We start from the raw sequence: 27495 nt of genomic DNA, 5'->3' as shown, positions 1-27495 counted from the left end.
CGTTACTTGTAGAACAGATCTAAATTATGAAGAACTGGGAGAAAAATATTAGGGGTCATATTTATATTTCAATTTAGAATTAAGGACTATAATACTCTTAACCAATGTAAGCTCTAAAAGTGTAACCTGAAATTGTAAACGATTCTTAGGCTCGCTATAATTCTGCAATTGTTTATTACACATTTTTTTGTTACTATTAAACGCATGGTCTGTTGCCGCTAAAACAAATAATTATGCTAAGTGGAATGTAAAGTTTAACTAGATTTCTTATTTCTGAAACATTCTTTTTGAACGAGTGTAAATAGGATTACCATCGCCATGCTATTTAGAATATAGTTCGTCTGCTGCCTGTTAGTGATGATGATGTAATGTATGTTGCTAATTAATAGCTTTGATAGTAGCAACTGTAATTATTTTTAATAAAAATGTTTGATTATTTGATAATTAACTTTTTCAATCTGTTAAATAGCGTTATGTGTAACAATTTAAACATAATCAACCGAGATTTCGGCGTCCCAACGCTATGGGGAGGTAAATTATTGGTTAAAGGGTTTATTGTTGAGTGCGGGTTTAGGTTAATAGTGCAGTCTGATTATTTTGTTTTCGTGAAATTTGCTCTTATTGAATAAGTTACGAACTTAATTATATTTTATTCATTCTTACAGTGGGATAGTTACAATGTGTTCAGTTTATGTTTTTTGGTTGATAACGTAAAACAAATCCACAACGTGCCTATTATAACCTTCCAGTTGTGGAAGATATGATACAAAATACAAGTTACCGCCGAAAATGATCTAGCCATTCTTAAAAAAACAAGGATCCCATACTAGGTTATTGGTGAAGGTGAAGAATGAACTAGTTTCTACACACTTGCCAGTATGCAGTTGCACACCAGCATATCGTTTCTATCGAATTAAATACAATGTCCAGTCCTGCAAGAGTCGCCTTCTTGTTGTACACTGCAGCGAATTGCCATTTGGTGAACATCATTACTCAGAAAAACAGCCTTGCCTAAAACTATTCTTCTAGTGATTTATAAGTGTCACAACCATAAGAAAAACTGGGACAAATAATGTAAACAATGGATTAATATGCATTTTTGTTGAGAAACAAAGTTTCTTTTTATAATTCAGTCAGACTTGGGATTTTTTATTTAGTACAATGATTTATCTATGATTAGGTCTGTTGTTTAGTCTGTCAGTTAAGGTCTGGAGAAAGTAAATAAATTATACAGATTGCCTTTACGTATTAGTTGAAGTTTGCCATAACGAAAATTTAGTTTTACTAACCTTAATGTGGTTAAGTAGTATTTGTTAAATAGCTTAAAAATTATTACTCTTGTGCCTTTTTTTTGTTGTTAGTTTGAGGTTATGGTATACATTCTTTCTATTCATCCCATTGTTATTCTACTATATTAACATTTCTTCATTTAATGCAAAACAATTTTTTATTTGATAAAAGATCTTACACCTCTTCAAAGATTGTTTGTTATCTACATGTTATATTTTTAGTCAGAACAACCCTAATTATTCTTTGGTGGTGTGGACTACTAAATCCTAGGACTCTTGTAAGTCCTATCAGTAAGAACCAAATATCTTAATTGGTTATCAGTTTGTATTAATAATATTAGTTCGTATTTACTTTTTCTCAGTAGGTTAAATTTTTTTATGCTTAGAAAACAAGTGATTGTTTTAAAATTGATTATTAATGCCTTAATGAGGAATTTAATTAATATGATTCACCTTTTTTTAATACTGATGAATGTATTTTCTGAAGATGTATTCAGAACTGTGATTGCATTCTTCTCTTAGTGATGTTCCAGATGGTCATGTTATGTGCTCAATCTTAAGGGTTTGGAAACCTCTTGAGAACATGGTCAATCATCTATTTGGTATCTATTTGTGTTTCGCCTTGTACAGTTTTGTAAACTTTAGTGTTATATAACTTCCATTGATGTGTATTGAATTGATAACTGTATTGTGCTAGTTGTAAATACACTGTTCATGCATAATTTCTTTGCATGTCCAGTTCCTCTGAAATGAGTTCCAAAAATTGGTTTTGATGTATTTTTTTATATTTTCAAAATGATTCCAGAAGTTTCCAGATGTCTAGTGAATCTTTCTTGATTTGGGGTTGTGTTTAGCTGTGTTCTTTGTGTAATAATGTACCTGTAGCTTATTACATCCATGGCTCCCTAGGCCAGGATTTGTTGTTAACTCAATAACAGAATGACGGCCAGTGATAGTGTCAAGGAGCCATTAGCTCTAAAATGTAAAATGTAATGTAAGTACTTAAGATAGGCCTCAAACTATTGGAGTGGTGCACATGGTTGGTGGAAGGCTTCCTGTGCAGAAGATTGATATTTTGAGGACTAGATGAATGAGTAATGTTATAATGCTAATGGCCATTTGATACTATCACTGATCACCATGGTTTAGATAAAAAAAAGTTACATTTATGCTTATCGTACAAAGAAGGAACATAGTTATCTTCTGATATTAAACAAAGCTGGACTACATATCTACATATATTGAAACTTCCAGAAGATGATACTTATCAGTTAATCTGTTGGTTAATGTGTTTGTTGATTTACCTAACACAGTGTTTGGTACAGTCATTGCAATGTGATTAAAATACTCCTGGGTTGTAGTGTTTATTGGTTTAGTGTTATGTGATCTTGTGTTATTCTGTTTCTTTGTTTCTGATGATACTGACCCTATTTTTGTATTAACAATTATTGATAATTGTTAGTATTGTTTTTATTTTGTATGAAAAAACAAACTTCACTTGTGTGAATTTTTTGAATATTTTGTGTAAGAGATCTGTAAATGTAGGTGTATGTCAGCCATCAATGTTTGCTAGGTTTTTATAGTTTTGAATACTTCAATATAGTTGTAAGCTGATATGGCCGAAATAGGTAATTTAATGAATGAAAAAAAAAATTAAATGTTTGTATATTGTAAGTGATTGGCTGTGATTTACAGATAGATAATGTGTCAGTTGCTAATATTCTCTATATTTTATATAATTTTTATTTTAAATATAATGATATTTAGGAAAATGAAATTTTTGTATAACTCTAATTCTACAGTGAGGTGTACATTGGTATGTAATTTGTTAATGGATATGCAGCATTCTCAAATGTTTATTTTGCACTAGGCTGTTTATCCTAAACAGTGATGCAGTGTAATATTTTGTCTGTATTGATTGGCAGGTATTTTGAACACAGCATTTTTCATTTTGCCACACTATAAGTAATGTGTGAGTGTTTTTTAAGTGCTGTAAAAATATTTCAGCCAGACTTGAAAAAAAAAATAGGCATTGGTGAGGCGTGTTAAGTAGCTTTATGTGAAACAGTTATGTTCTAGTGGAGGTTTTGTATTGGCCATATTTATGGCTTCTTTACAGTTATATCAACTGTAAAAATATGGTTTTCAAGTTCTAGATGAACAGAGAATTTTGCTTGTATTAACATGTTTTTTTGATCATTTATATGAGAGGGCTGTGGTCTGGATAAATTAAATAATGCTTGTGTTTTTAGATTTGCATTACACTTACACTGTATTCCCACAAAAATAATTTATAGGAAGTAGAATGCACACTTGAGTGTAATGTAATAGATGTAGACCAGTTTTGTTTAAAACCATGGGAACGTGAAAAGCAATTTTAACCCTCGCATTAATTTTACAGGCAGTTGACACAATCAAACACCTTGATGACATTTGTATATGAGTATTAAGAGAACTATATATGTTGTGTAGAATGAAATAGAATATTTAAGATTCTAAGAAAATGGACTGAAGTAAAGAGAAATAAGAATTATTGATTTATAAAATAGTAACTGTTCTAATAGAAGAGAATAAGAAAAGGAAAGTTGAAATGCAAAAAGGAGTGAGATAAGAAACCTTATTGTTTTGTAATTTGTGTATGGAATAATTAATTTAAGAACCAAAAGTGAGATTTGAGACTAGAGAAATATTATTATTTAAGAATGTGATATGATTATTTTGGCTGAAACTAGGTTTGAGTTAAAATTGAGAAATTAGGTTTGAAAGTAAACTGAAAGGAAGATCATGAAATGAAACGCAAAAGAGAATAATGACTAAATATTAAGGATCGTATTATACACAAGAAGTTATAGAATTTTGTTATTTTGGTAGTATAATTTAGAAGGGATGAAGTGAAGAAGTTGGAGACTGTAAAAAAACCAGGACAGCTTTTATTATGCAATAGATTTAGAAATTAGAAATTATTAAATTATCTCATATAGATAGATGGGTTGAATGGCTTTACAGTATCTCTGAACTACTAGCTTTTACATTATAAGGCTTTAGAAAATTGAAAAAAAAATCTTGTGAAATAAAGATAATGTTATAGGAGAATTTTGGAAGTTAGTTGGATTGGTATGAATAAAATGAAAAAGCTGTAAGACAATTTGGAGAAGATAGAAGTTTCTGACAGAGTTTTGTAAAAAGAATATAAGCTTGTTGGGCCGTTGGCCATGCACTAAGGCATCCAGGGTTATATATTTAAAATTATTTTAAGTAGCATGTACTTATACTTGCTAATGATACATTTAGCTTCACAAGTGCACCATTTGTTAGGGATGAAAACAAGGAGTATGCAGATGTAGTTTTAGATTATTTAAGACAGAATTATTTTTCTGAACTTTTTATTTCATTTTTAAAATTTGTAGTCAGTAATTAGGTTTTAAGCATTTTAAAAACTTATATCTGTTTGTTATTTTGTGATTGACTTAACTTAGATTTATGTATTTTCTTATTTATTTTTCAGAACTATGGAAGTAGTTATGATATGAAAAAAAACATCTACAACAATGTTCTTATCAGTGAATGATAATTATACTGTCAATAAAATAACATCATTTTACTGTATGTCATCATGTATATATTTATCAGTACTGATTGTTGGTTTGCTATTAACTGATGCATTTTACTATGCTGGTAGTTTTTCATTTTTACCAGTTTATTTTGTAATTATTATCGCTGAAATCTTTAAGTATTCTTATATTCGTTTAGTAAATCAAAAGGAGTTAAGTTTTAATCCGAAGCAAGGATTTAAGTTATTATCAATAATATTTATTTTATTGAAACAGACTAAAGTCATTGAAGTTGTTAAAAGTTTGTTTACGGTCTTATTTGTGGTGATAGCATATTTTATAATGGCAATTTTGTTTGGTGCAGAAGTTTTTGATAAACATGAAGAAACAATAATGTTCAGTTTTTTATTGACTGTGTTGACAGTGTTTCCGTTGTGTTTACATTTTGGTGCCAACTCTGTAATATATGTATTAGGGGGTGGTAAAATGAATGATATATTTCATTTAACCTTGTTTAGAAATATACAAATGAGTTTATTTGGTGCTTGGATTGGTGCGTTTGTGATACCTTTGGATTGGGAACGACCTTGGCAAGTTTGGCCTATACCTTGCTCTACTGGAGCTATTCTTGGATCAATGCTTTCATATTTCATTTCATTATTTCAATTTTTTTCTGATCCTGGAAAGAAAAATAATAAAACTGGAAGAAAGGTGCGTTAATTGTTACAATTATATGGTAGCTTATTTATAAATAGTTAATGTAAATATTTCACTATTGTCTGTAATTTAAATAATATTTAATTATTTATTTATAAAAATTAAGGAAAGTGTGAGATTTTAAAAAATGTATACTGTTTTTAATAATTGCTTTGTATGGATGTTAAGATTGTATGTTCATAAACGTGCATCATTACATATACGAAAAACAACTTATCTCTCTATTCGTTTATTTTTAATTGCAGGAATTTCATGCTTTGCGTGGTTAATTGGTTATTTGTAACCACTATGAATGAGAAATATTAAAAAATAAAATAAGGTAAGAAATGAAGCAATGAAGCGGTAATCTAACAATATTATAAAACTTTTTTTAAGAATAAAACATGACAGACACATTTATTATATGAATTTAAAAAGAAAACTCATTCATTTAAAATTGATTTCAATGATTTTCATTCATTCATTTTTTTTTTTTAATTAGAATTTAAAATAAAAAAATGATAAGAGATAGTTTAAAAAGTTTAAGAAAAAATTACTTATTAAAAGACCATTGCTCCAAATTATTTTTCCTATTAATTATGAATAGAAATGAATATGTTTACAAAGTTTATTTCACATTTAAATAGTAGGAGGGATTTAATTAAATCTTCAAATATTATAAGTGAGTCAATGCCTCATGGACCATATTTCTTAACTGTGTAGCTTTTTTATACATATGCTGTCATGTCTTGCAGTATTATTGTTTTTCTTTTATTTCCATTTAGCACTTTACAACATATTGTGTTTTGTATGTGAATCAAGTAGAAGGACCTATAAAATTTTAAATCATCTGTTAACTTGAATGAGGAAAACCTTCTACTTAGGCACTGATGTTTGATATATCCATCTCAAACTGAAATAAATTAAAGTGACAAAAGCAGTAAAATTAATCTTTTATCTATTTTAAAAGAGTTTTATACAGTTCACTTGTCCTAAAAATTAAACTAAAATATCTTTTACTTATTATTTATTTTGTTTAAAACTATGTTTTTTAGTGATTGTGAAAATAAAATTGTTATATTGTGTTATTTATTAATTCTTTTGAACCGAATCCATTGAGAGATTGTTTAGCCTTACTTGTCAGTCAATTTATCTAAAATGGTTTAAAGGCTTTGAAATTAACTTCCTATTGGATAAGTGGTGAATAACATTCACTGTAAGTCAAAATTCATATGGTATTAGGAAAATATATATTCACTAATCGTTTTGACAAATTCATAATAAAAAAACATGTCAAACTTATTATTTTTTTTTTCATAAATCCTTATGTTTGAAGTATTTTTCAAATTTTGCTTTGATAAAATTGTGTATTGCAAATGTTTTAAACTATTTCTGTCAAATCATTTATAGTTGTACAATGTTAAAATGAAAAGTATATATGATGTATAACAGAATTGTTACATTGGATTGTTGTTCCAATATTTTTGAATTAATTGCAGTGTGTGTGTATATATATATTCACTAGTGAGGTTAGGCTTGTAGAGATTCATTCAGACTAAAATATTACATTTTAATATAGTCAATAAGTAAATTGTAAAGACTGTGCTTTCCTTTGTGCGACAGTAATTTTACTTGAACAAATTCTGGTTGACAATGGTTATATTTATTTCTACTGTTAATATAATTAGTTATAAAAAAAATGTGGACATATACAGAGTGTCCTTTAAAGGAGGCCAAACTTTAGGAAGTGATTCTACTTAACTTCCTGAAGAAAAAATGTCCAGTGATCATGGTCTGAAAACACATATTTTTCTCACCCACATTTTGTTTTTTTCTTTTTTTAAGAAAAAAGGTTATTTTTCAAAAATGGTTGGAGATAATGCAGTAAAATTTTGTAATTTATTTTAAACTAAGATTTTTTAACAGAAAAAATAATGATACTCTTTGTTGACAGATTTCAAAATAGCAGTCGTTTCAATTTTTCGATCTTAAAATCTTATTAATTATTAGATTTATCAAATTGTGTTGAATTATTAAAATTATGAAGCATTTTTTTGTGTACCAAATGCCATCGTAGTCGTTAAAATCCAACGACAAACAACAGAGTTACTGCAAAAAGTAGGTCTAAACTGATATGACGGCCATATTGTTTTTATTATTATCATGACTCACTTGAACTAAATCAAATTTTCTGATTAAAATTACTAATTTTAGCAATTTTAATCAGGAAACCACTATAATAAAAAAACAAGTTTGCTGCCACATTGGTTTTGGCCTACGTTTTGCAATAACTGTGTTTATTGTCAGATTTTTCTGACTAAGATGTCATTTTGTTCACAAAAAATGCTTCATAATTTTTATATTACAACACAATTTGATATATCTAATAATTCCTAAGATATTTAAGATTGAAAAATTGAAACAACCGCCATTTTGAAATTTGTCTGAAAGTATTGTTATTTTTTTCCCTATTAAAACACATTATCTCCAACCATTCTTGAAAAATAATTTTTTTATTAAAAAACACAAAATAGCAGAAAGACAGAAAAATATGTGCTTTCGGAGATATTTTTTTCTTCTGTATGTTAAGTACAATCACTTCCCAGAGTTTGATCTCACCTTTAAAGGATACCTTGTATGTTAATAATTATAGGTTTTGTGTTGTATTACATTGGTATAAGAGAGCTCTAGAGGTGAGAGCTGATTTGTTTATGTTATTTGACATGTTGGTTACTATGATTGTAAGCTGTATTCTTAGTTATTTCTTATGATTACTACCAAATTGCAATATTATTGTATTACAGGATTCCTTTTTTTGGAGGACCAATAATTTTACACTTGTTCTTGGTTGGGCTGTTGCATGATTTGTAAAATTCTTTCCTTTATTAGAGAGTTTCTTTAAAATGATCAGAACAACTAAACAAATGTACTTTCACAAATTTAACTATTCTTTTGTTTTTCTGTATTTGTATTCTATTTGATGTAATATAAAAATTAAATGTAAATGTAATCTATTAATAAAATATTTGACTTTTTCCCTTTTCACCTAACGTTCTGCAATTAAGAGTGCCCATCATACTGTCTCAGGCAAATAGTTGCTAATTCTCTTTTCTAATGGTCATTCAGCCCGCGATTGCAAATTTTAGTCACTCAGGTTTAGCTGACTGTAATCCTAAGTACTATTGAACCTTATTGGAGATAAAGAGAGTTATTTGAAACTGTTTTACATATATATCACTTTTATTATACAATAAGTTGAGTCTGATTGGTTAGTTTTTTCACTTGTGTTTATCTGACACATTTTTTATTTACATATGTGTGTGTGTGCACACGCCCATATTTTCTGGGTAATTATAACATTTTTATATGTTTTATTAAAAAGTATTATGTGCTTAAGATTTTTAAAAGAAAATTGCATTTTTTCAGTAGTAAGCTACAAACAAAATTATATAAATTATTTGAGTTTTTAGAACATATTGAAAGACAAATGATTTGGTAATTTCAGAAAGGGCACTTGTGACATTTTATGAACCTTTGGAAAAAAAAAATTATTATTAATATTGTAGGTATAATTAAAAAGATTCCATGTGTTTTGAACATGTTTAACAAGATGTCACAGTATGGTATATTTCTATCAATAATCATAGCCACAGTTAAATTTGAATTTTTTTCACATGTACACTTTTTGCAATTAAACATTTTTATTACATGTTTTAAGGTGGTTACCATGAAAAATAGGCAGCTGTATTGATACTAACATCTTTTATTTGACTGTAACAAAGTTAAAAAATGGGGGAAAAACACAAAAAGTTGTTAAATAATAACCCTATAAACAAGTAAATTGTCCACAATAATGGGTGTTAAGTTGGTTGAAGTAGTTTAGTTGTCCTCTACACCACATTCTTCTCCAGTGAGTTCTGATGTTGAAGAACAGCTAAGAATTTCCTTATAAAAATGTTCATAACCAATAACATAATCTTTGAGCTTCTTAAGATTTGGTTTCTTGATGTTAATTGGAATATTTCCTTCTGCATAGGCTTTTGTTGATGAGAGACTTGATGCACGGTTAGTTTTGGCAAATGAAAATGAATGCTTAACCAAACCACCAATATGTTCTGTGGTAATAACTTTACCTTTTTTGTACAGGAACTGTTTGTATGATGAAATTTTGAATTTCATAATATTTCTCACCCTGAAGTAACATCTGAGCGAATTTTTTTTTTTTTGTAAAAATTAGGCCCCCATGTGTGAAAGTTTAGAATTTAATTATTTTGAACATAATGGATTTTAAATTTACCCTTGTGGCTAGATTTTAAGAAAAGTTTTCCATACCGTTGTATTGTGTAGATACGATCTATTTTCCTTAGAGTTTTTTTCATAACATTAAAAAACTCACTCACAAGGCATGAATGAATGTCTCCTCACAGGGAAAAAATGAATGATGCTATCAAATCTTTCATTATCACTCAAACTTAGTAAAAACTGCACTACAGTGTTCTTGTTTTGTCCACCAGTGCCATTACTGAAAACATAATTTTTTTACTGATGTAGGTAAGTTTTCAATGTACTGCAATATTAACGAACAAACTTCATCCACTGACATGCTTGTTAGTTACTTGTGATATAGAAATATGTCTGCATTTTTAATTTTAATTTGTGTATACAAAAAATATGTACTGATAACTGCCTCAGGTAATAGACTTCTTGTATTGAGATTGGAGGAAGTGGTTGAGTTGGCATGAAGTTCAATGCAATCACTGCAGAGTCTTCGTCTTCATTTTCTCTGGCAACCTGCAAATTAAATTTAACTTTATGTTGGCATTCAGGATGTTTGTCTAAAAACATTTTTCATGATTTTAATATTTAGCCTTGCGTCTAAATACATATGCTTTCCACCGTAAAACATTTGCTTGACTTCATACTTTGATAGGAAGTATGTAAATTAAATGACAAATTTCTCCACTAATGGCATTGCCACTTCTTGATTTACCCCTAAAGTCATGGGGACTTTTTCCAGCAGATAATAGACTACACAAGTGGTGAACACACTTAGAACTGATCTATAGATTTTCATGATTGTTTTTACTTATTTGGATTTAGCTATTAGCTTTATTTATTATTTAGCCATTACTATATTTAGTAGAATTAGGCCTACTTCCATTGCTGTTCTCTTCATATTCATCATCAGCATTAGGTCCATTTTCTTGATTCTTCGTAGAATGCCTTCTACTTGGATCTCACTTTTCAATTAATCCTTGTAAAAATGTATCTTGTGCATTTTTTACTGTCTAATGATTAAAAATTATTTCATAATTCAAATTTGGTTTCCTCTATGAATTTAGAACAACATTGAATTGCACATTGTACCTTTTGTATTTTTCTCGATTTCTTACTTTTCTTAATTTTCAAAATCTTGAACATCATATAAACATATTCTAATGAGACGGGTGAAATGCAGTAAACATATTAATTATTTAAAAACTTTTGTGTATCGATGTATAAATATAAAATAATACAAGTTGAATAAATAAGAAACATAGTTAAATGTCTTATTTTACAAAATATCACCTGGATGATATATATAGTTGTTGATTGCTGCAATTAATAATTTAATGTACATAAACTAAACTTGTAGCAGATAGCAACTAATCAAATTAGATTAGTGTATTAATCTTGCTAAAATGTGTTTTAAAGTAGAGTAATATTTCACATCCTTGAAGCGGCTTTGCCTGCACTATATGGTTACTTGAGTTTAAAGTCAGTCAGGGGACCCTTACTATGTTCATTAAACTGATGCTTGTGAAAATAATAACAAATAAAAATTGAAGCCTTTTCAATTTACAAAAACTATCAGTGTGTTGTAATTTCTTCAGAGGAACAGAATGAATATGTCATTTAGTATAGTCGGAAATGGGGAAAATTTGCAATCATTGTTCAAAATTTTTTTTAACTTTCTTCGTCACCTCTTTTAAGGTCGAATTTCAAAAAATCTAGAAATTGATTTTTAGATATTCACATTAACATATAGGCACCAAAAATCAAATTGATAATTCACTTTTTACAAAGATTCCAAAAGTAGTAAATGATTTTACTACATTTTAACCCTTTAAACTTGGAATTTCAAAAAATCTTTCTTAGTATGCACTTACACCATAAGCAGAACATGTATATAAATTTTCATAAATTTATCTTCAGTAGTTTTTACTGGGCATTGCTTAAGACATGACATGTCCTTTTATATATATGTATAGTTTTAACAGAATTGTTTTTTCTGTTGGATGGTTAATATTTGACTAATTATAACGTTAGAAGATAAATATTTTAATCTTAAAATAATAAAAAGACATTGTTTTTTTTTGTACTAACTCGTTTTATTTCATACTTAAATCATTTAAGATTTAAAAAATTTTAATTCTTGAATAAATGCATGAAACTACTTAGAAACCAAAAATGCTACATTATTTATTCAGCAATTATTTTCTTTATTTTAGTTATAAAAAAAAATGTATGGCAATATTATTTTAAATAATTATATTATACGTTTGCTGGATTTTCTTTTAATGTGCTCCCTATTGAACTTTACATTTATTTCATTTCAAATGTAATATTAGTATATTGTATACTGGTTATTGAAGTAGAGTGGGATTATTTGTTTACTTTTCTGTACATGTGTTGATATTCATGTTGAAGGTGAAAATATATGTCAATAAAAAACAAGTGTTTGTCAATTCAGGGTTGGCTAGTCTATCTAGATGATTCTTTTCATGATCTTTATTGTATAAGCCCCTTTTATTTAAATTCTGCTCTTCTATGCTTTCTATCAAATACTTAACTAAGTAAAAAGTAAAAGTAAAATTTTGCGTGAAACTTGGAGAACTTTTACAGAAACGTTTCAACTTTTAAAACAAGCTTATGGAGATGATGCTCTGAGTTGTACGCAGTGTTATGAATGGTTTTCATGATTTAGAAGTGGCCGTCAGTCATTCGAAGATGACCCTTGACCAGGAAGGCCTTTGACTTCAACTGATGACATCCATGTTCAGAAAATCAACGATCTGGTGCTTTCAAATTGCTGATTGACTGCCAGATACTTGCAGAAGAGGTTAGCATCACAATTGGATCATGCCATGACATTTTGATTGAAAAAATTGAACATGGATCAAGTTACAGCAAAGTTTGTTCTTCATTTGATGACCGAACATTGAGTGGACAGTTGGCGGCAACTCCTTGAACAAGCCGATTTGATGAAATATTCATGCAAAGGATCATAATGGAAGACAAAAGCTCGATTTAGGGCTTCAAAATTGAGACAAAAGTCAATCATCAAAAAATTGGACATTAACTCAAAAACTAAACGAGATATCAAAAATCCAAGAACATGTGGTTACAGAGAAGGTTATGCAGAACACATTTCTTTCAATTGTATATCACTAAATATCTCCATTCGCACATAATTAAAAAAGTTTGGTTATTTTTTGAACAAACCTCGTATATCTTGTGAACTAAAGGCTCACTGAATGTGCAAAGGCTGCTGCAGAGTCAAAAACTGTGGTAAATGTTACTTTGGTAAAGTTTTGAATTTCATAAGGAAATTGATTGTAAAAGTTGTGCATTAAACTATTATTGTAAATAAACCATTTTCTCAATAAAAAATCTCTGTTGTATTTATATTTATTACCAACATACCTTCTTATTCTGTTTGTTCCTTTACAGTTCATTTTCTAAGTCTGGCAGCAGTTCTAAGCAGATTTTGTCTCTATTTTAAATTTTTATCCAAGATGGATGTCTGTATTCAACGCGTGTAATTAATTTTTCTTTAAATCACCCATTCTGATTACCAGTGTCTACAACATTCCCAACTTTCAGTTGTAGTACTGAAAATCGGAATGTTCATGTGTATATATTTTATGTTATACGAAATATAAACCACCAAACACAGTAATTAGATAACTTAATCTTACCATATTAATTTCCAATAATCGATTTTCATGGAATCTCACAGCTTCAGTTTGTATTGAATTCTAAAATTACATTAAAACATGTTTTTATAATTTGTCAAAATTATTACTTTTATATAAACTGTGAAATTTATTATGAACATAAGTAAATTTTAAACTTACTTATTTTAAATCTGTTTCGTTCATAATAAATTTCAAAATTTTTAAAAAGGTAGCAATTTTGACAAATTATAAAATTGTTTTATTAATTTAATTTACAAAATTCAATACCAACTGAAGATGCAGAATCTTATGAAAATTAATTATTGGAATTAATATGGTAAATTTAACTTGGCATAATTGCATGATTTTAGTATTTTTAATATATAGTTTAAATAATTCAATCATGACTGAGAATGAAAGTACTTTCATAAAAAAAATAGGGTAAGATATGTCTTACATCAATATCAATATTCTGTACTAGGTGGTTTATATTATTAGAATATAATATATATATATATGTGTGTGTGTGTGTGTGATGTATTAAGTTTATATTAAACACATCTGAAAGTATATGCTTTATGCTAAGGATTAATGCTACACAAATGAACTGTAAATTTTATCTAATTAATGGATTTATAGTTAACAGACCAGTAAAGAAAGAATCTTAATCACCTCCCTCACAACAGATGCTAAGTTACAAGATCTTGCTGGCACATGAACAGATGGCTATATCATTTATTCTGTGAAATAGGGAATGTTTAAGAAGCATTTGTGTTACCTTTATAGTCATACACAAAGATGTTAATTCCATATCACACTGCATGTCTTGGAGGATGCTAAAGCACTTTTTAGGGGGGGGGCAAGTAATAACACAAAATTTTGAAGTAAATTTATTAATAATTACTTAGTACAATCTGGAAAATATTGTTTACTGGTTGACCACAATATTTTTTATGAATTAAATTACGTTCTTTTTTATTTCAAATGTTATTTCTTTATTGTAAATGAAGTGAAATATCTATTGTAAATTAATGAGAATGCTGTGCTACATAATTAATACTATACCACCACACCTTCTTTATAAATATAAATTAACAAATTACATTTTTGTTTGGCGTTAGTCTCTTAAAAAAAAAAAAAAAAGAACTTCAAACTGTAACATAATACTCGCATCTATCTATCTTAACACTTTTTGATGGGATTCTAAAAACCTCTTCAAAAAACTCATTGAAACTTCTAAAAGCTTAGTGTTTAATTTATCAAAATTTTTTTCAGGTATTATGTATTTGAACATAAGAGATGAAAGCACATCAAAATTTGTTTTTCTTCACCAGAATAAATCTGCAACGGGGAACAGAGGAACAAAAATAGTAATAATTTGGAGTTATCTAAATGTAACATCTATGTTGGGTGTAATGTCACCGTAGTAGACTTCATTGAACTCAGGCTGCCTTATTATGTGAAAATAATATTAACAATAAAAAAATTATATACTGGAATTTTTTCAAGTTTAAAAGTATTTTATTGACAAGAATTCTTATCTACTTGGAAAATCAGATTATACATTGGTTTTCTTAGTTTCAGGATCTATAACAAGACCACAAAAAAATCTGTTTTAAGATTTCAATGGAAATAATCCATTTTAACCATTCCTGAATCCTGAATCCAATCCAATGTATCTTGCATAACTCAAAAACGATTAGGCATAGGATGCAGTAATAAGTTCTCATTGGTTCCAGAGTTATAGACAAATGAAATTTCAATTAATGAAATATTTGGATCTTACAAGGGGAAGACACATTGGTTCGAATCCAACTTCATACTTTTTTTTTTTTTAATTTAAATATACTGATTTATTCATAATTATTAACCCGAGACTGTAAAAGAATTTTCACTATAATTCAATAAATAATAATTTTCACAATAAGTCTGTTATTAATGAAATAAAATTTTATGTACTTTCATTTTTCAAAATGTGTATGTAATTTAATAGGCGTACAAGGAAGTCATGTTATGTCCACATCAGATTTTTTATATTTACTGTGATACTGAAGGTGAAGGTTAAATTTATAATGTAGTTACATATAATTTCACAAAACTACATAGTCATTTCATCTAAGCTGAAATCTAATGAAAACATACATAACAAATTCTGTTTAATAAAAATTGTAGCACCAAGAAACTGTTAATTACTTAACACATTTTTTTGGTCTTTGTTAAATTGGTTATTACATTCTGGTCTTTGAGTTTAATAGTATTTTATATTTTAATTCTATGTATGAGAATGCACTGAATGATATTCCTGCTGTGAAAGTTCATAATCGACCACAAATGAAAATAAAATTACATAAGCACATTTGATAATAATAAGGGTTATACAAACTTTAGAATTAAATCGTGATTAATTGTAAAGTGACTGCAAAGAATTGCTGATATTCATACTGGTGAATGATCAATCCAAGGAAATAATTAATTATAACCGATTGGGGGATTTTTGCAGGGTTTGCTGCAAAATTTGTATCTTAAGCTACAATTCATTGAATAAAGAGCTTTACAAGATTTTTAAATATTTTCACATCATAATGATGAATTCTCACTGTTCCTCACACCTGATCCAGAACTATGAACATTGCAAGTTTAACTCTCCAAATGTTCAGTTTAACAAACTGAAAATGTCACTTATATAACACTTCCAGAAATGCTTTGAACAATGGGAAAATCACTGAATTAAGAGTGACTTGAATGTGTCAGTTTCATATTTTGGTAGAATTAAATATGAGATTTTTTTTAAACATGTTAAATATTTTTTAATTTACCTTAAAAAAAGTGTAAAAACTGAACCATCTGAAATGATATAATTATGAAACTGTTGTCTAAATTATTTAGACCATATAAAAATTTAGTTGGATAACAACAATTATGTTATCTTTTTCATTAAAAGTTTTCTATGAGAAAGTGTATAAAACTGCTGGAAATAATATTTAGAAATTTTGGCTGTTTCGAAAACAAGAAAAGAAATTGGAGAATTATCTATTTTTGACCTATTAGCAGATTAATCATTTTAATCAATCAAAAGTGAAAAGAGAACTAGACAGAATGAATACATACTCTACAGAAAGGATGAATATCTATTATAAAGAACCAGTATGTCAAATAATGATTAATGAGGATGCAATCCGTTAGTGATGATAATGATAAAAGTAATGCCCTTTACTTTGAGATTTATGTAATAGAAATGGCAATGAGTGATCAGTTGGAAACACAGAAAAACATCAATTTTGAAAAACTTTTATAGTTAACTTAATCAAACTAATACAATAAAAAGAAATTAACTATGAAAATTTAAAAAAATGTGTTTACATGGCATTTTATTGCCATTAAACTATTCTCAATTGCAAGAATTTTTTTTTCGCTGAGAATTATGTTTTGTCAATTCTGAAATCTACTATCTGATAATTCCTGTGTATTACTGAACAGTGTTCCATTATTAAGTATTACAACTGATGTAGATCTAATACTAGATTAAAATTAATTTTGGTATAAAAATATTTTCTAGCAGTATGTAGCATGTATTTTGTCAGAGCAAGAAGTACCATAATTAAAAATTTATTTGTTGGAATGGCCATTGTGATTATATTGCAGTATGTCCACAACACAGTCTTGCCAAACATGTACTGAGATACTTGAATATATATGTACACAGCAAGTGAATTTAACTAAAATTATTTCCAACAACAATCATTTTTTATTCAATTGTGGATTTTACCATTACTTTAATGTAATATCTTTTATTAATTCAAGAACCCCAGGAGGAAGATATTTTTTCTAATTTTTTATTAATGTCTGTATTGGTAAATTATGTCGTTATACTGATAATGATGATGTCATATTGTAAATAAACAAATTTATGACTAATACTCTACTAAAAGTAAAATCCAGCATACTACGCTATTTGTTGTGTATTGCGGTTTTATCTGAATTATTTATTTTTACTGATTTTTTTTTTTTTGTCTTCAGTCATTTGACTGGTTTGATGCAGCTCTCCAAGATTCCCTATCTAGTGCTAGTCGTTTCATTTCAGTATACCCTCTACATCCTACATCCCCAACAATTTGTTTTACATACTCCAAATGTGGCCTGCCTACACAATTTTTCCCTTCTACCTGTCCTTCCAATATTAAAGCGACTATTCCAGGATGCCTTAGTATGTGGCCAATAAGTCTGTCTCTTCTTTTAACTATATTTTTCCAAATGCTACTTTCTTCATCTATTTGCCGCAATACCTCTTCATTTGTCACTTTATCCACCCATCTGATTTTTAACATTCTCCTATAGCACCACATTTCAAAAGCTTCTAATCTTTTCTTCTCAGATACTCCGATTGTCCAAGTTTCACTTCCATATAAAGTGACACTCCAAACATACACTTTCAAAAATCTTTTCCTGACATTAAAATTCATTTTTGATGTAAACAAATTATATTTCTTACTGAAGGCTCGTTTAGCTTGTGCTATTCGGCATTTTATATCGCTCCTGCTTTGTCCATCTTTAGTAATTTTACTTCCCAAATAACAAAATTCTTCTACCTCCATAATCTTTTCTCCTCCTATTTTTACATTCAGTGGTCCATCTTTGTTATTTCTACTACATTTCATTACTTTTGTTTTGTTCTTGTTTATTTTCATGCGATAGTTTTTGCGTAGGACTTCATCTATGCCGTTCATTGTTTCTTCTAAATCCTTTTTACTCTCGGCTAGAATTACTATATCATCAGCAAATCGTAGCATCTTTATCTTTTCACCTTGTACTGTTACTCCGAATTTAATTGTTCTTTAACATCATTAACTGCTAGTTCCATGTAAAGATTAAAAAGTAACGGCGATAGGGAACATCCTTGTCGGACTCTCTTTCTTATGTTCTTCAATTGTTATTGTTGCTGTTTGGTTCCTGTACATGTTAGCAATTGTTCTTCTATCTCTGTATTTGAACCCTAATTTTTCTAAAATGCTGAACATTTTATTCCAGTCTACGTTATCGAAAGCCTTTTCTAGGTCTATAAACGCCAAGTATGTTGGTTTGTTTTTCTTTAATCTTCCTTCTACTATTAATCTGAGGCCTAAAATTGCTTCCCTTGTCCCTATACTTTTCCTGAAACCAAATTGGTCTTCTCCTAACACTTCTTCCACTCTCCTCTCAATTCTTCTGTATAAAATTCTAGTTAAGATTTTTGATACATTACTAGTTAAACTAATTGTTCTGTATTCTTCACATTTATCTGCCCCTGCTTTCTTTGGTATCATAACTATAACACTTTTTTTGAAGTCTGATGGAAATTCCCCATTTTCATAAATATTACACACCAGTTTGTATAATCTATCAATCGCTTCCTCACCTGCACTGTGCAGTAATTCTACAGGTATTCCGTCTATTCCAGGAGCCTTTCTGCCATTTAAATCTTTTAATGCTCTCTTAAATTCAGATCTCAGTATTGTTTCTCCCATTTCATCCTCCTCAACTTCCTCTTCTTCCTCTATAACACCATTTTCTAATTCATTCATTTTACTGATTAAAAGTCAAAAATAATCTACACTTTTGCCATAACATACCTTCAAAATGTCACTTGAATTACTGAAATTTCATCCCGATCGTATCATTTGACTTCCTGCTATTAGCGTAAATATGTCTGCTTTGCTAGTAGTTTGCACCATAGAGGAACAATGATTAGTGATCTAATTTCTTTGGTCTGAGGGTGTGAAAGGGGCTGAAATTCATTATAGACTTTTATTACAATTCAGGGACAGTACTTTATCATGTAAAAGTGGCCGGATGAGTATAATAAGAGGGAGTAAAACACCCATTAATCTCCACAGATATCAAAATTTAGCAAGCTTGAGAGATTGTTCCGAGTTACCATCGATGAAGTAGCATCTTCACATCAGGCATGGTTCTGCCTATAAAAAAATCAACGATGAGCTCAGCTTCCATAAAGATGTGCGAGGGTACAAAGACAGCTTGCTGCAGAACACAAGGTTGAATGTGTTGACATCTACCAACATGGCATTACTTGATCATTTCAACAAGGAAGGAAACACATTTTTGAGTAGAATAGTCACCAGTTACGGAACATGGGTTCATCATGATGAGCCAGAATTGAAACGCTATAGTATGGAGTGGAAACACCTGGGATCTCTGATGAAAAAAAAACAGTTATTGAGACACAAAGGGTCTATACTGGAACACTTCATGGAAAAGGGAACTACAATCAACAGCATGAGTTGACAGTTTAGTGCTGGAAAACAAGCTGAAGCCAGCGATTCACAACAAACACTGAGGTCTAATGTTGAAGAATGTTGTTGTTGCATGACAATGCCTACCTGCATATAGCTTGCACTGCTTAAACAGTCACAGTTTAATCTGTTTAAACCATCAACAAATTGAATTCTGAGTTACTGGAACACCCTCCCTACAGGCCAGATGCTTTGTGAGGTTGTTAATTTTCCACAGACTTACCAATGTGCAGGAAACAGTGCACAAAAGTGGCTTTGCAACCAACCAAAAACCTTCTTCTTTTTAGGAGTATGCAAGCTAGTGGACCGTTGGGCCAAATGCTTTGACAAGGGAGGTGACTATCTATAAAATTATGTTCATGTTAAACCCATAACCTTTGTGTAAATAAACTACATTGAAAAACGTGCAGATAATTGACTTGCCCTCATATCTTAGATAATTATTATTTTCAATCTTAAAAGTTAAAAGGGAAAATAAGTGGCATCCAATTAACTGAATCTAAAAATCACAATTTAGAAGGTTCAACCAAATAAAACAATAAAATATTTAACCTCAAATAGCAGTCAAAGATCTATGATAAAGTTGATAATTATTTTTCTAAAAAAGTTGGACAATAGTTTTCATGAAATACTACAATTGCTGTATTTCAATAAAAGAATATACCAGATACATCCAAGACAGCTGTCACTATCATCAAGTACCATACAAAAACAATGTTGAGGATTAATAACCACAACAGTAAACCAATGGAAAAAAATGAATAACTCAAATGTTGTATTTGAATAAAATATACTTCAATTTTAAAATCCACAATAAAAGTTCTTACACCATTTTAAAATTACAATAACAGTGAAATGATACAACAAAAATTGACAGTAATTATTTTAATTACTGAAACTGTAAAAAATAAATAAAAAACTTACAATATCACAAAATCCAGACAAAAGAAAAATTATGAATATTTATAGAAAAGATATGTACTAGTCCAAATGATATTTAATATTACCAAAAATTATCAGGGTACATCACAGAATAACTACTAATAATACAGGTAATAAATTATCACAAAAGTTAATAAATCTGTAAAAATTAAAAAAGATCAAATGTTTGGTAAAGTTGTAAAATAATCAGATATTTTTCTTTTAACTATCTGTGATTTCACAGTTTCTGAATCTACTGAGTTTTTTATTTTACTACTACCACTGCTGTTATGCACAGTACTTGAAATAGAATCATCATCATCATCATCAATTTGAAATTCATTGAAGTCTTTTTTTGATTCTTCTATTCTAGCCCAACTGTCTTTCTGCTTCTGTATACACATACCATAACCTTCTTTTGACTTCACACTATAACTTTTAACTTCCATTGGTTCTATTGAAGTCATTGGCTGGCTAACAGTATCTGATTTTGAAGTACCTTCACTGTTACTAACAATACTACCGCTTTTTGCCATACTTTCACTTGATTGTTTTCTTGATAAATCGCCAACAGTTTCACTTTCTTCTTCTTCTTCTAAAAAAAGGAAAGTAGTATCAATGTCTTCTGGAGTAAGTTCTGTACATTTATCAGTATTTTTCTTTAAATCAGCTGATGTTTTTGGATGTGTTTTTTTGATAAAGTTAGTTGATTCTTTAATTTCAGTAGTATCTGGAAACATAAAGAAAATATTTAGTAGGAGCAACTGATTTCAATTACTGAAATAAATTACAAAATATTTTGTTTTGTTATTTTTATCCTGTGCAACTTTTTAATTTTAATCCTGTATATAAAAGTAAACAGAAACAAACTTAAAATATTTAATATTATTTTTTTTTTAACCCTATGAAGATCTAATTGACTTTTTTAAAAGATCAATCATTTGAATAACCTTAATTAAAAACATATACATTAAATATTTCAATAAGTATAAAGAGTCTTAAATTTGAAATTCTAACAATGATGATTAAACCAACAAATTTAAATTAGTTCCCAATAAAGTATAATAAAAAGACTTACATTTCATCCAACTGGATACAAAAAAAGTATTTTGACTCTTTCCTGTCTCAAACACAAAAAAAAAATGGTTTGCTGGAAAGTGGTTTGCATAAAACAAAGGGGGGCTGCTCTCTGTAGGTGTTCACAAATCATATTTTCCCGACTGCTCAAAGCTCAATATCACTAGAATAAGTAAATCAAGAAAAAAGGAGGGTACACTTACTGAAAAAAAACCAATTCCATGCTACTCCACAAAATTATAAAATGGCTTTTGTATGAGGGTACAAATGAAATCAATCACAAATTGATTCTACAAAGCTGTAACAATAAACTAAAGAATGTATTGGCAGATATATAGAAATATAGATAAACAAAGAATACATCTTGTTTACAATTCTCTCCATGTTTTATATTATTAAACACTTACTTTACTTTTTCGTGTCCAAGTGATGAGACATTAAAACCTTTGTGACCAGTATTGTGCCACCTAAACACCAGAAGCATTTCCTTGCCACAGATCTTCTAGTGTGCATTTGGCTGGGCAGAGCGTGCACTTTAGGAGATGTTCAGAGTCCTGAATCTCACCGCACTTGCAGTTCAGGTCATTAAGCTCTATTTGATGCCATCTAGCGCAGTTAACTCTGGTTGGTGCAACCCCAGTTCGAAGCCGGTTTAAAGTCTTATACTGTTTATATTAAACACTATAAAAGATTTCTTTTCAGTATAAAGGTTATTATTAATGTAAGTGAACGAAAAAATGTGGTAGTGAAGTGGTACTGATCATTAAAATTTTTTTTAAATTCTTATTTATAAATAAAGTGTTTCAAAAGCTAAATAATTGTGGTTTTATATATATGAAAAGAAGTACAAATTTCAATATAACAAAAACTATTTTTTTAATGTTATCATGGTTGTCACAAATTACTATTCTCAATATATATATATGTAAATTTTTTTTTATAAAGAAGAGAAGTCATACAAGTGGAAATTTCATCAACTTGCAAAGGTCTCCCAAGATAAAGGATAATCTGGCAACTTTTTATTTAACGAAGCCAGCACAAGGAGTGAAGTAAAACAGTGACAAGAGACCTGAACCCTAAATCATCACAATTTAATAAAACTATATTCCAGTTATATCCAAAACACTATGCAACATCAAAGAAAATTTGGTTGTAGGCATGAAATTTTTATTTATTTATTTAAGCAATGCCTCGTGTTAAATATAGGTTGATAAACATATTATAAATTAAAAGCAATTAAGCCAATCTCCATGGCAGAGTAATAGCATCCTAGACTTTCATCCAGAGGTTCTGGGTTTGAATCCAGGTGAGATATAGCATTTTTCATACACTACAAAATTCTATTGGACTAATCACCAAACCAGTCAATGCTCATAATCTCATAAAAAAATAATTAAATGCTAATATCCTAAAGAACATAAAGTACTGTATATATTAAATAAAAGATTTCATAATAAAATCTTATATGTGAGCATTGAATTCATGAGAAGTTATTAAGATGTTATTTATTTTAAATTAAAAATATGTTACTTGTTAGATGCACCAGGTAAATTTTGTAAGTATAAATTTCATTAAATAACCACCTGGTACAGAATATTGAGATAAGATATATTTTATTATGAAATCACTTAACTTGTCATGAACTTAACTTTTCATGAAATTACTTCTGCAGGATCCTGCATCCTCAATCATGATTGAAATAATTCTGTTACTGCATAATAAAAATTTAAAAATAAAAATACTAAAATAATGAAAATTGTGTATTAATCTACACAAGTGCTGCTATCTGTTGAAGTTTTTATAAGACCGTTTATCTCAAACATTGTCTGATGGTATTTACTTTAAAATTTTTATTATGCAATAACAGAATTACTTCAATCATGATTTAGGATATGGAATCCTGTGAAAGTACTTTCACCCATGTACAGGTGGTTCCAAATTGCCATCTCAAGAGATGATTCTATAACTAAAAACATGAAAAAAAGTTCATGTAAATATAAGTCAGAAAATGGTTCATTGAGTTTCAGCTTGCAAAACATATAGTCCTGCTTTCTGCTGCCCTCTGTGAAATAAAACTACTGAAATTCTTGTGGTACAATCAAAGGGTAAATTTAGTTTTTTCTTATGGTTTATGATCTAAGAAATTGTATACAAATCCCAGACCTCTATCTCAATTTATCTCAAAAGTTTTAAGAAAAACAGGGTAAACATGAAAACATTTTGCAAGAAAATATACTTTTTTAGGTTTGGAATAAAATAATTTTGTTAATTTACAAATAACCAAATAAAGATTTCTAATTCATTTTTTAGAAAATCCAATTCTGAGAAAATTGATGTAAATAACATCTATTAAAATTAAACACAAATTTGAGAAGTTCAACTTTAATTAGAAACAAAACACACAAACTGGTTCGGAAAAATGATAAAATTTTAAACAGAACTATTTTCATCAATGTTTGAACAAAATTTAAATTAAAACAAAAAGAAAACTATCAATAACAGAAAATAAAAAATAGATTTAAAAAAATAAAAATCACATACTTTTGGGTTTTTTCTAAAAATTATTAAACATCGAAATAGTTACTTGATAAAGCTAAAGGTCAAATCCAGTACCTACTTGATAAAGCTGCAAACATTTCTACAAAGCAGTTGTTCAATATGGCTGCCATTCTGTTCAGCTTGGTGAATCCATGCTAGCCACGTCTAATAGCACCATTATTATTCCCAATAGTAGCTTCAGCGTCTATTATACGATGTCTCAATTCTTTTTGTTTGTCAGTACAAGAGGAATAGACTAATGACTTCATCCAACCACAAAGGAAAAACGTCTACTGACATGAGAACGAGGTGGCCATTTACTGGTACACTTCGACCAATCCATTACTAAATGTGTTATTTAAATGATTCATCATGTCACGACAGTAGTGAGCAGGTATGCTGTCATTGAAAAACCACATCTGTACTCTATCTTCTAGTAGAATATCTTCCAAGAGTTCTATCAGATTTGTTTGCAAAAAATGCAAATACCCCTCTCCATTGAGCCTTGTTGGTAAGAAAAAAGGGCCTATGAGATCATCACCAAAAAGATCACAACCCACATTAAACAAAAAAGTGCGCTGGAAATGATTTGTAGCTGTCTCAAATTTCTTCTGCCTAAGTGAATGTTTTGATATTTACAATGCCATTTCTTCTAAAACAGGATTCATTAGTAATTAGAATATTACTTAGGAAAACTGGATGATGTTCACATTTTCTAAATAACTATAGACAGAATTTCATTTGTTTATCAAAATCAAGTAGTACTCTTATAAATATGTTGTATGGAATGGGTATAATTATTGCTCCCATAATGTTCACCACACACTTGATTGCTGAACATGAAAGCGATGTGACAACCTTCTGGTGCTTGAAGTTGGAGATACTTGTACTGCTTCTTCAGTACTGGCATTTCTCACTAAACATTCATGCAAAACCAGCATCAAATCATTGTGCTTTAAGCTTACCTTTTTTATTTTCGAAAGCATCAAATGTTTTATGATTGCAATACTCTTCGATCTGGATAATTTTCCTGGTATTCACATACAGCAGCCAATCCATTTTTATTTACTTTACCATAAATTAAGAAAATGTTCATCAACTCTCCAAATTTAAAACAAAAAATCTGTGATATCACCCACTGTGAATGACTGACTGAACAATAATAGCACAAACACCATTCAAATGCTAGACATTAAACTTAATTGTTGATCAGCTGTTATTACCAATCTAAATAATATATTTTATATGTTTTAGAAGGATGTCTTTCAAATTTATTTTTATAATTTTTAGCATTAGTAGCTAAATTGTTCTGTTTAAAATCATATCACTTTTCCAATCCAGTTTGTGTGTTCTGTTTCTAATTAAAGTTGAATTATCAAATTTGTGTTTAATAGACGTTATGTGCATCTATTTTTTCAGAATTAAATTCTTTACAAAGTAATTAGAAATTATTATTTGTTTATTGGTAAATTAACAAAGTTATTTTATTCTAAACCTAAAAAAGTATATTTTTGGAAAAAAACTTTTTTATGCTTTCCCTTTTTTCTTAAAACCTAAATAAGATAGAGGTCTGGGATCTTTCACTCAATCTTAGATCAAAAGCCATAAGAAAGCACCAAATTTACCTTCAGTTTGTATCCCAAGAATTTTAGTATGGTTTAATTTCACAGAAGAAGCAGAAAGTAAGGCAAAATGTTTAGAGAGCTAAAACTCGCTAATGAACCGTTTTCTGACCTATTTTTATACAAACTTTTTTTATATTTGACAAGAATCATCTCCTGAGAGATTCCTATGCAATTTGGAATCACCTATATATACATTATTACATTACATTATATATATAGGCATTCATTATATATAATAAATGCCTCAGTGAAATATATTTCATTTACTTCTACCTAATTATGTAAGAGTGAATTTTCAATCCAACTAGACTGAAAAGAACAGAAAATCATGTTACTAACTTTCAAAATAGATTGTGTAACTCATTAGGAAAAAAAAATCAGTTAAACAGAAAACAAAGTGATTTAACAAAAGAAAAACCTCAGATTTACTACGAGATCATTGTTGGTTGATTTGTAATAGTTAATTAGTGGGGGTATATTAATTTCTTAAATTCATTTGTAGTTCTTTTTATTAGCTACTTCATATGGTTTTATCATGGTTATATGGTTTTATACTGTTCATTTTTATAGTTAATGAATAATTACTAACTACTTGTATATGCTTCTGATGAAGAGAGAAACTAGATGTAATCACAAATTCTAGGCCTAGTACAACTCAGTAATGTTGCTAGGCTTGTATTTCAAATGTTGGAACCGATGATGAGGGCTAAAATACACTTTAGATTTAAATTATACAATACAACAAACAAAGCAAACTTTATCCAAACAAAGGAGCAGCACTTGTTATATTTATCATATACCTATGAATAATGATTTTATTTCTCTGTGTGTAATAGTCAATTTTATATCCGGTATATACGATCAGGTTTTGTAAGCAAACATAAATATGTAAATAAATAAAATCTTTAGTCAGTCATGTATAAAACATACTGAGATGATCTTATTTTTTATTTAGGCAAATAGATGATAAATTTAAATCAAAAACTTGTGTGAAATAGTCTGTACTTAACAAAATACTTATTTCATAACAATAATACAGTTAACGTATAGTAAAATGATTTTAAAAAACATAGAGAATGAAGTTTCTAAATTAAGAAATAGAATAAATCAAATTATACATAATGGTATGAAAGATAGCTAAGTAGATAACCTCTAACTCATATAAAGAATTAGACAAATATAACTTAACTAATACAATTCAATAAGTCTATAAAATAGTGTGGTCTTAAATGGTTATAGCTTTGGAACAAAGCTTTGTAGAGAGATGACATGTATGTTAAATGAAAGAGAAACAATGAACTTTAACTTTCATGTTAAATAAAGTTTCTTACCTGTTCAGTTGATTTCAATATGTGCTTCCTTAGTTGTCCAGCAGATGTCAAGGCAATATTCTGTCTCTTGCATACATGGCAGAAAACATCCGGTGTGAGAAGAAACAGCTTCAGTGATCCTTTTTTTTAAATGGTCTAGATTTTGATATTGAACAGAATACACTTATGTTTTTACCTATCTCCAAAAATAGAAATCCATGGGAGCCAGGCAATCCACTCTTTTCATGACCCATCGCTAAG

The 27495-nt window shown here is 28.9% G+C and overlaps 2 protein-coding genes across 13 annotated transcripts in view; one reads left to right on the top strand and one right to left on the bottom strand.

The window, feature by feature from the left end:
- Positions 1-309: 309 nt before the first annotated feature.
- On the top strand, positions 310-15361 carry PIG-F (phosphatidylinositol glycan anchor biosynthesis class F). 10 transcript variants are annotated; one of them, XR_012755804.1, is made up of 4 exons: positions 328-531; positions 4795-5551; positions 5803-5876; positions 14752-15361. XR_012755804.1 is itself a non-coding variant. In XM_075361025.1 (3 exons), exons 2-3 carry the CDS (start codon positions 4838-4840, stop codon positions 8398-8400), a joined length of 774 nt encoding a protein of 257 aa, XP_075217140.1. In that variant the 5' UTR covers positions 310-370; positions 4795-4837; the 3' UTR covers positions 8401-12415. The 10 variants fall into 10 exon arrangements, 7 of the variants coding, with proteins under 7 accessions (XP_075217140.1, XP_075217139.1, XP_075217146.1 ...); XR_012755805.1 differs by lacking the exon at positions 14752-15361 and adding an exon at positions 12422-13182; XR_012755803.1 differs by lacking the exon at positions 14752-15361 and adding an exon at positions 8341-12415.
- A 5175-nt stretch (positions 15362-20536) lies between these two features.
- The window catches only part of LOC142322210 (poly(ADP-ribose) glycohydrolase-like), a 47887-nt gene continuing 40928 nt past the window's right edge, over positions 20537-27495 (bottom strand). For all 3 annotated transcript variants that reach the window (XM_075361017.1, XM_075361019.1, XM_075361018.1), the window contains exon 13: positions 20537-21414. In XM_075361017.1, the coding sequence (XP_075217132.1) occupies positions 20864-21414 (551 nt within the window). In that variant the 3' untranslated portion in view covers positions 20537-20863. The remainder of the gene's footprint in view (positions 21415-27495) is intronic.

Source organism: Lycorma delicatula, chromosome 3 (genome assembly GCF_047948215.1).
Source record: "Lycorma delicatula isolate Av1 chromosome 3, ASM4794821v1, whole genome shotgun sequence".
NCBI classification, from domain to species: domain Eukaryota; kingdom Metazoa; phylum Arthropoda; class Insecta; order Hemiptera; family Fulgoridae; genus Lycorma; species Lycorma delicatula.
The sequence above is the reverse complement of the archived record's forward strand: the minus strand, read 5'-3'. Positions and strand labels throughout refer to the sequence as shown.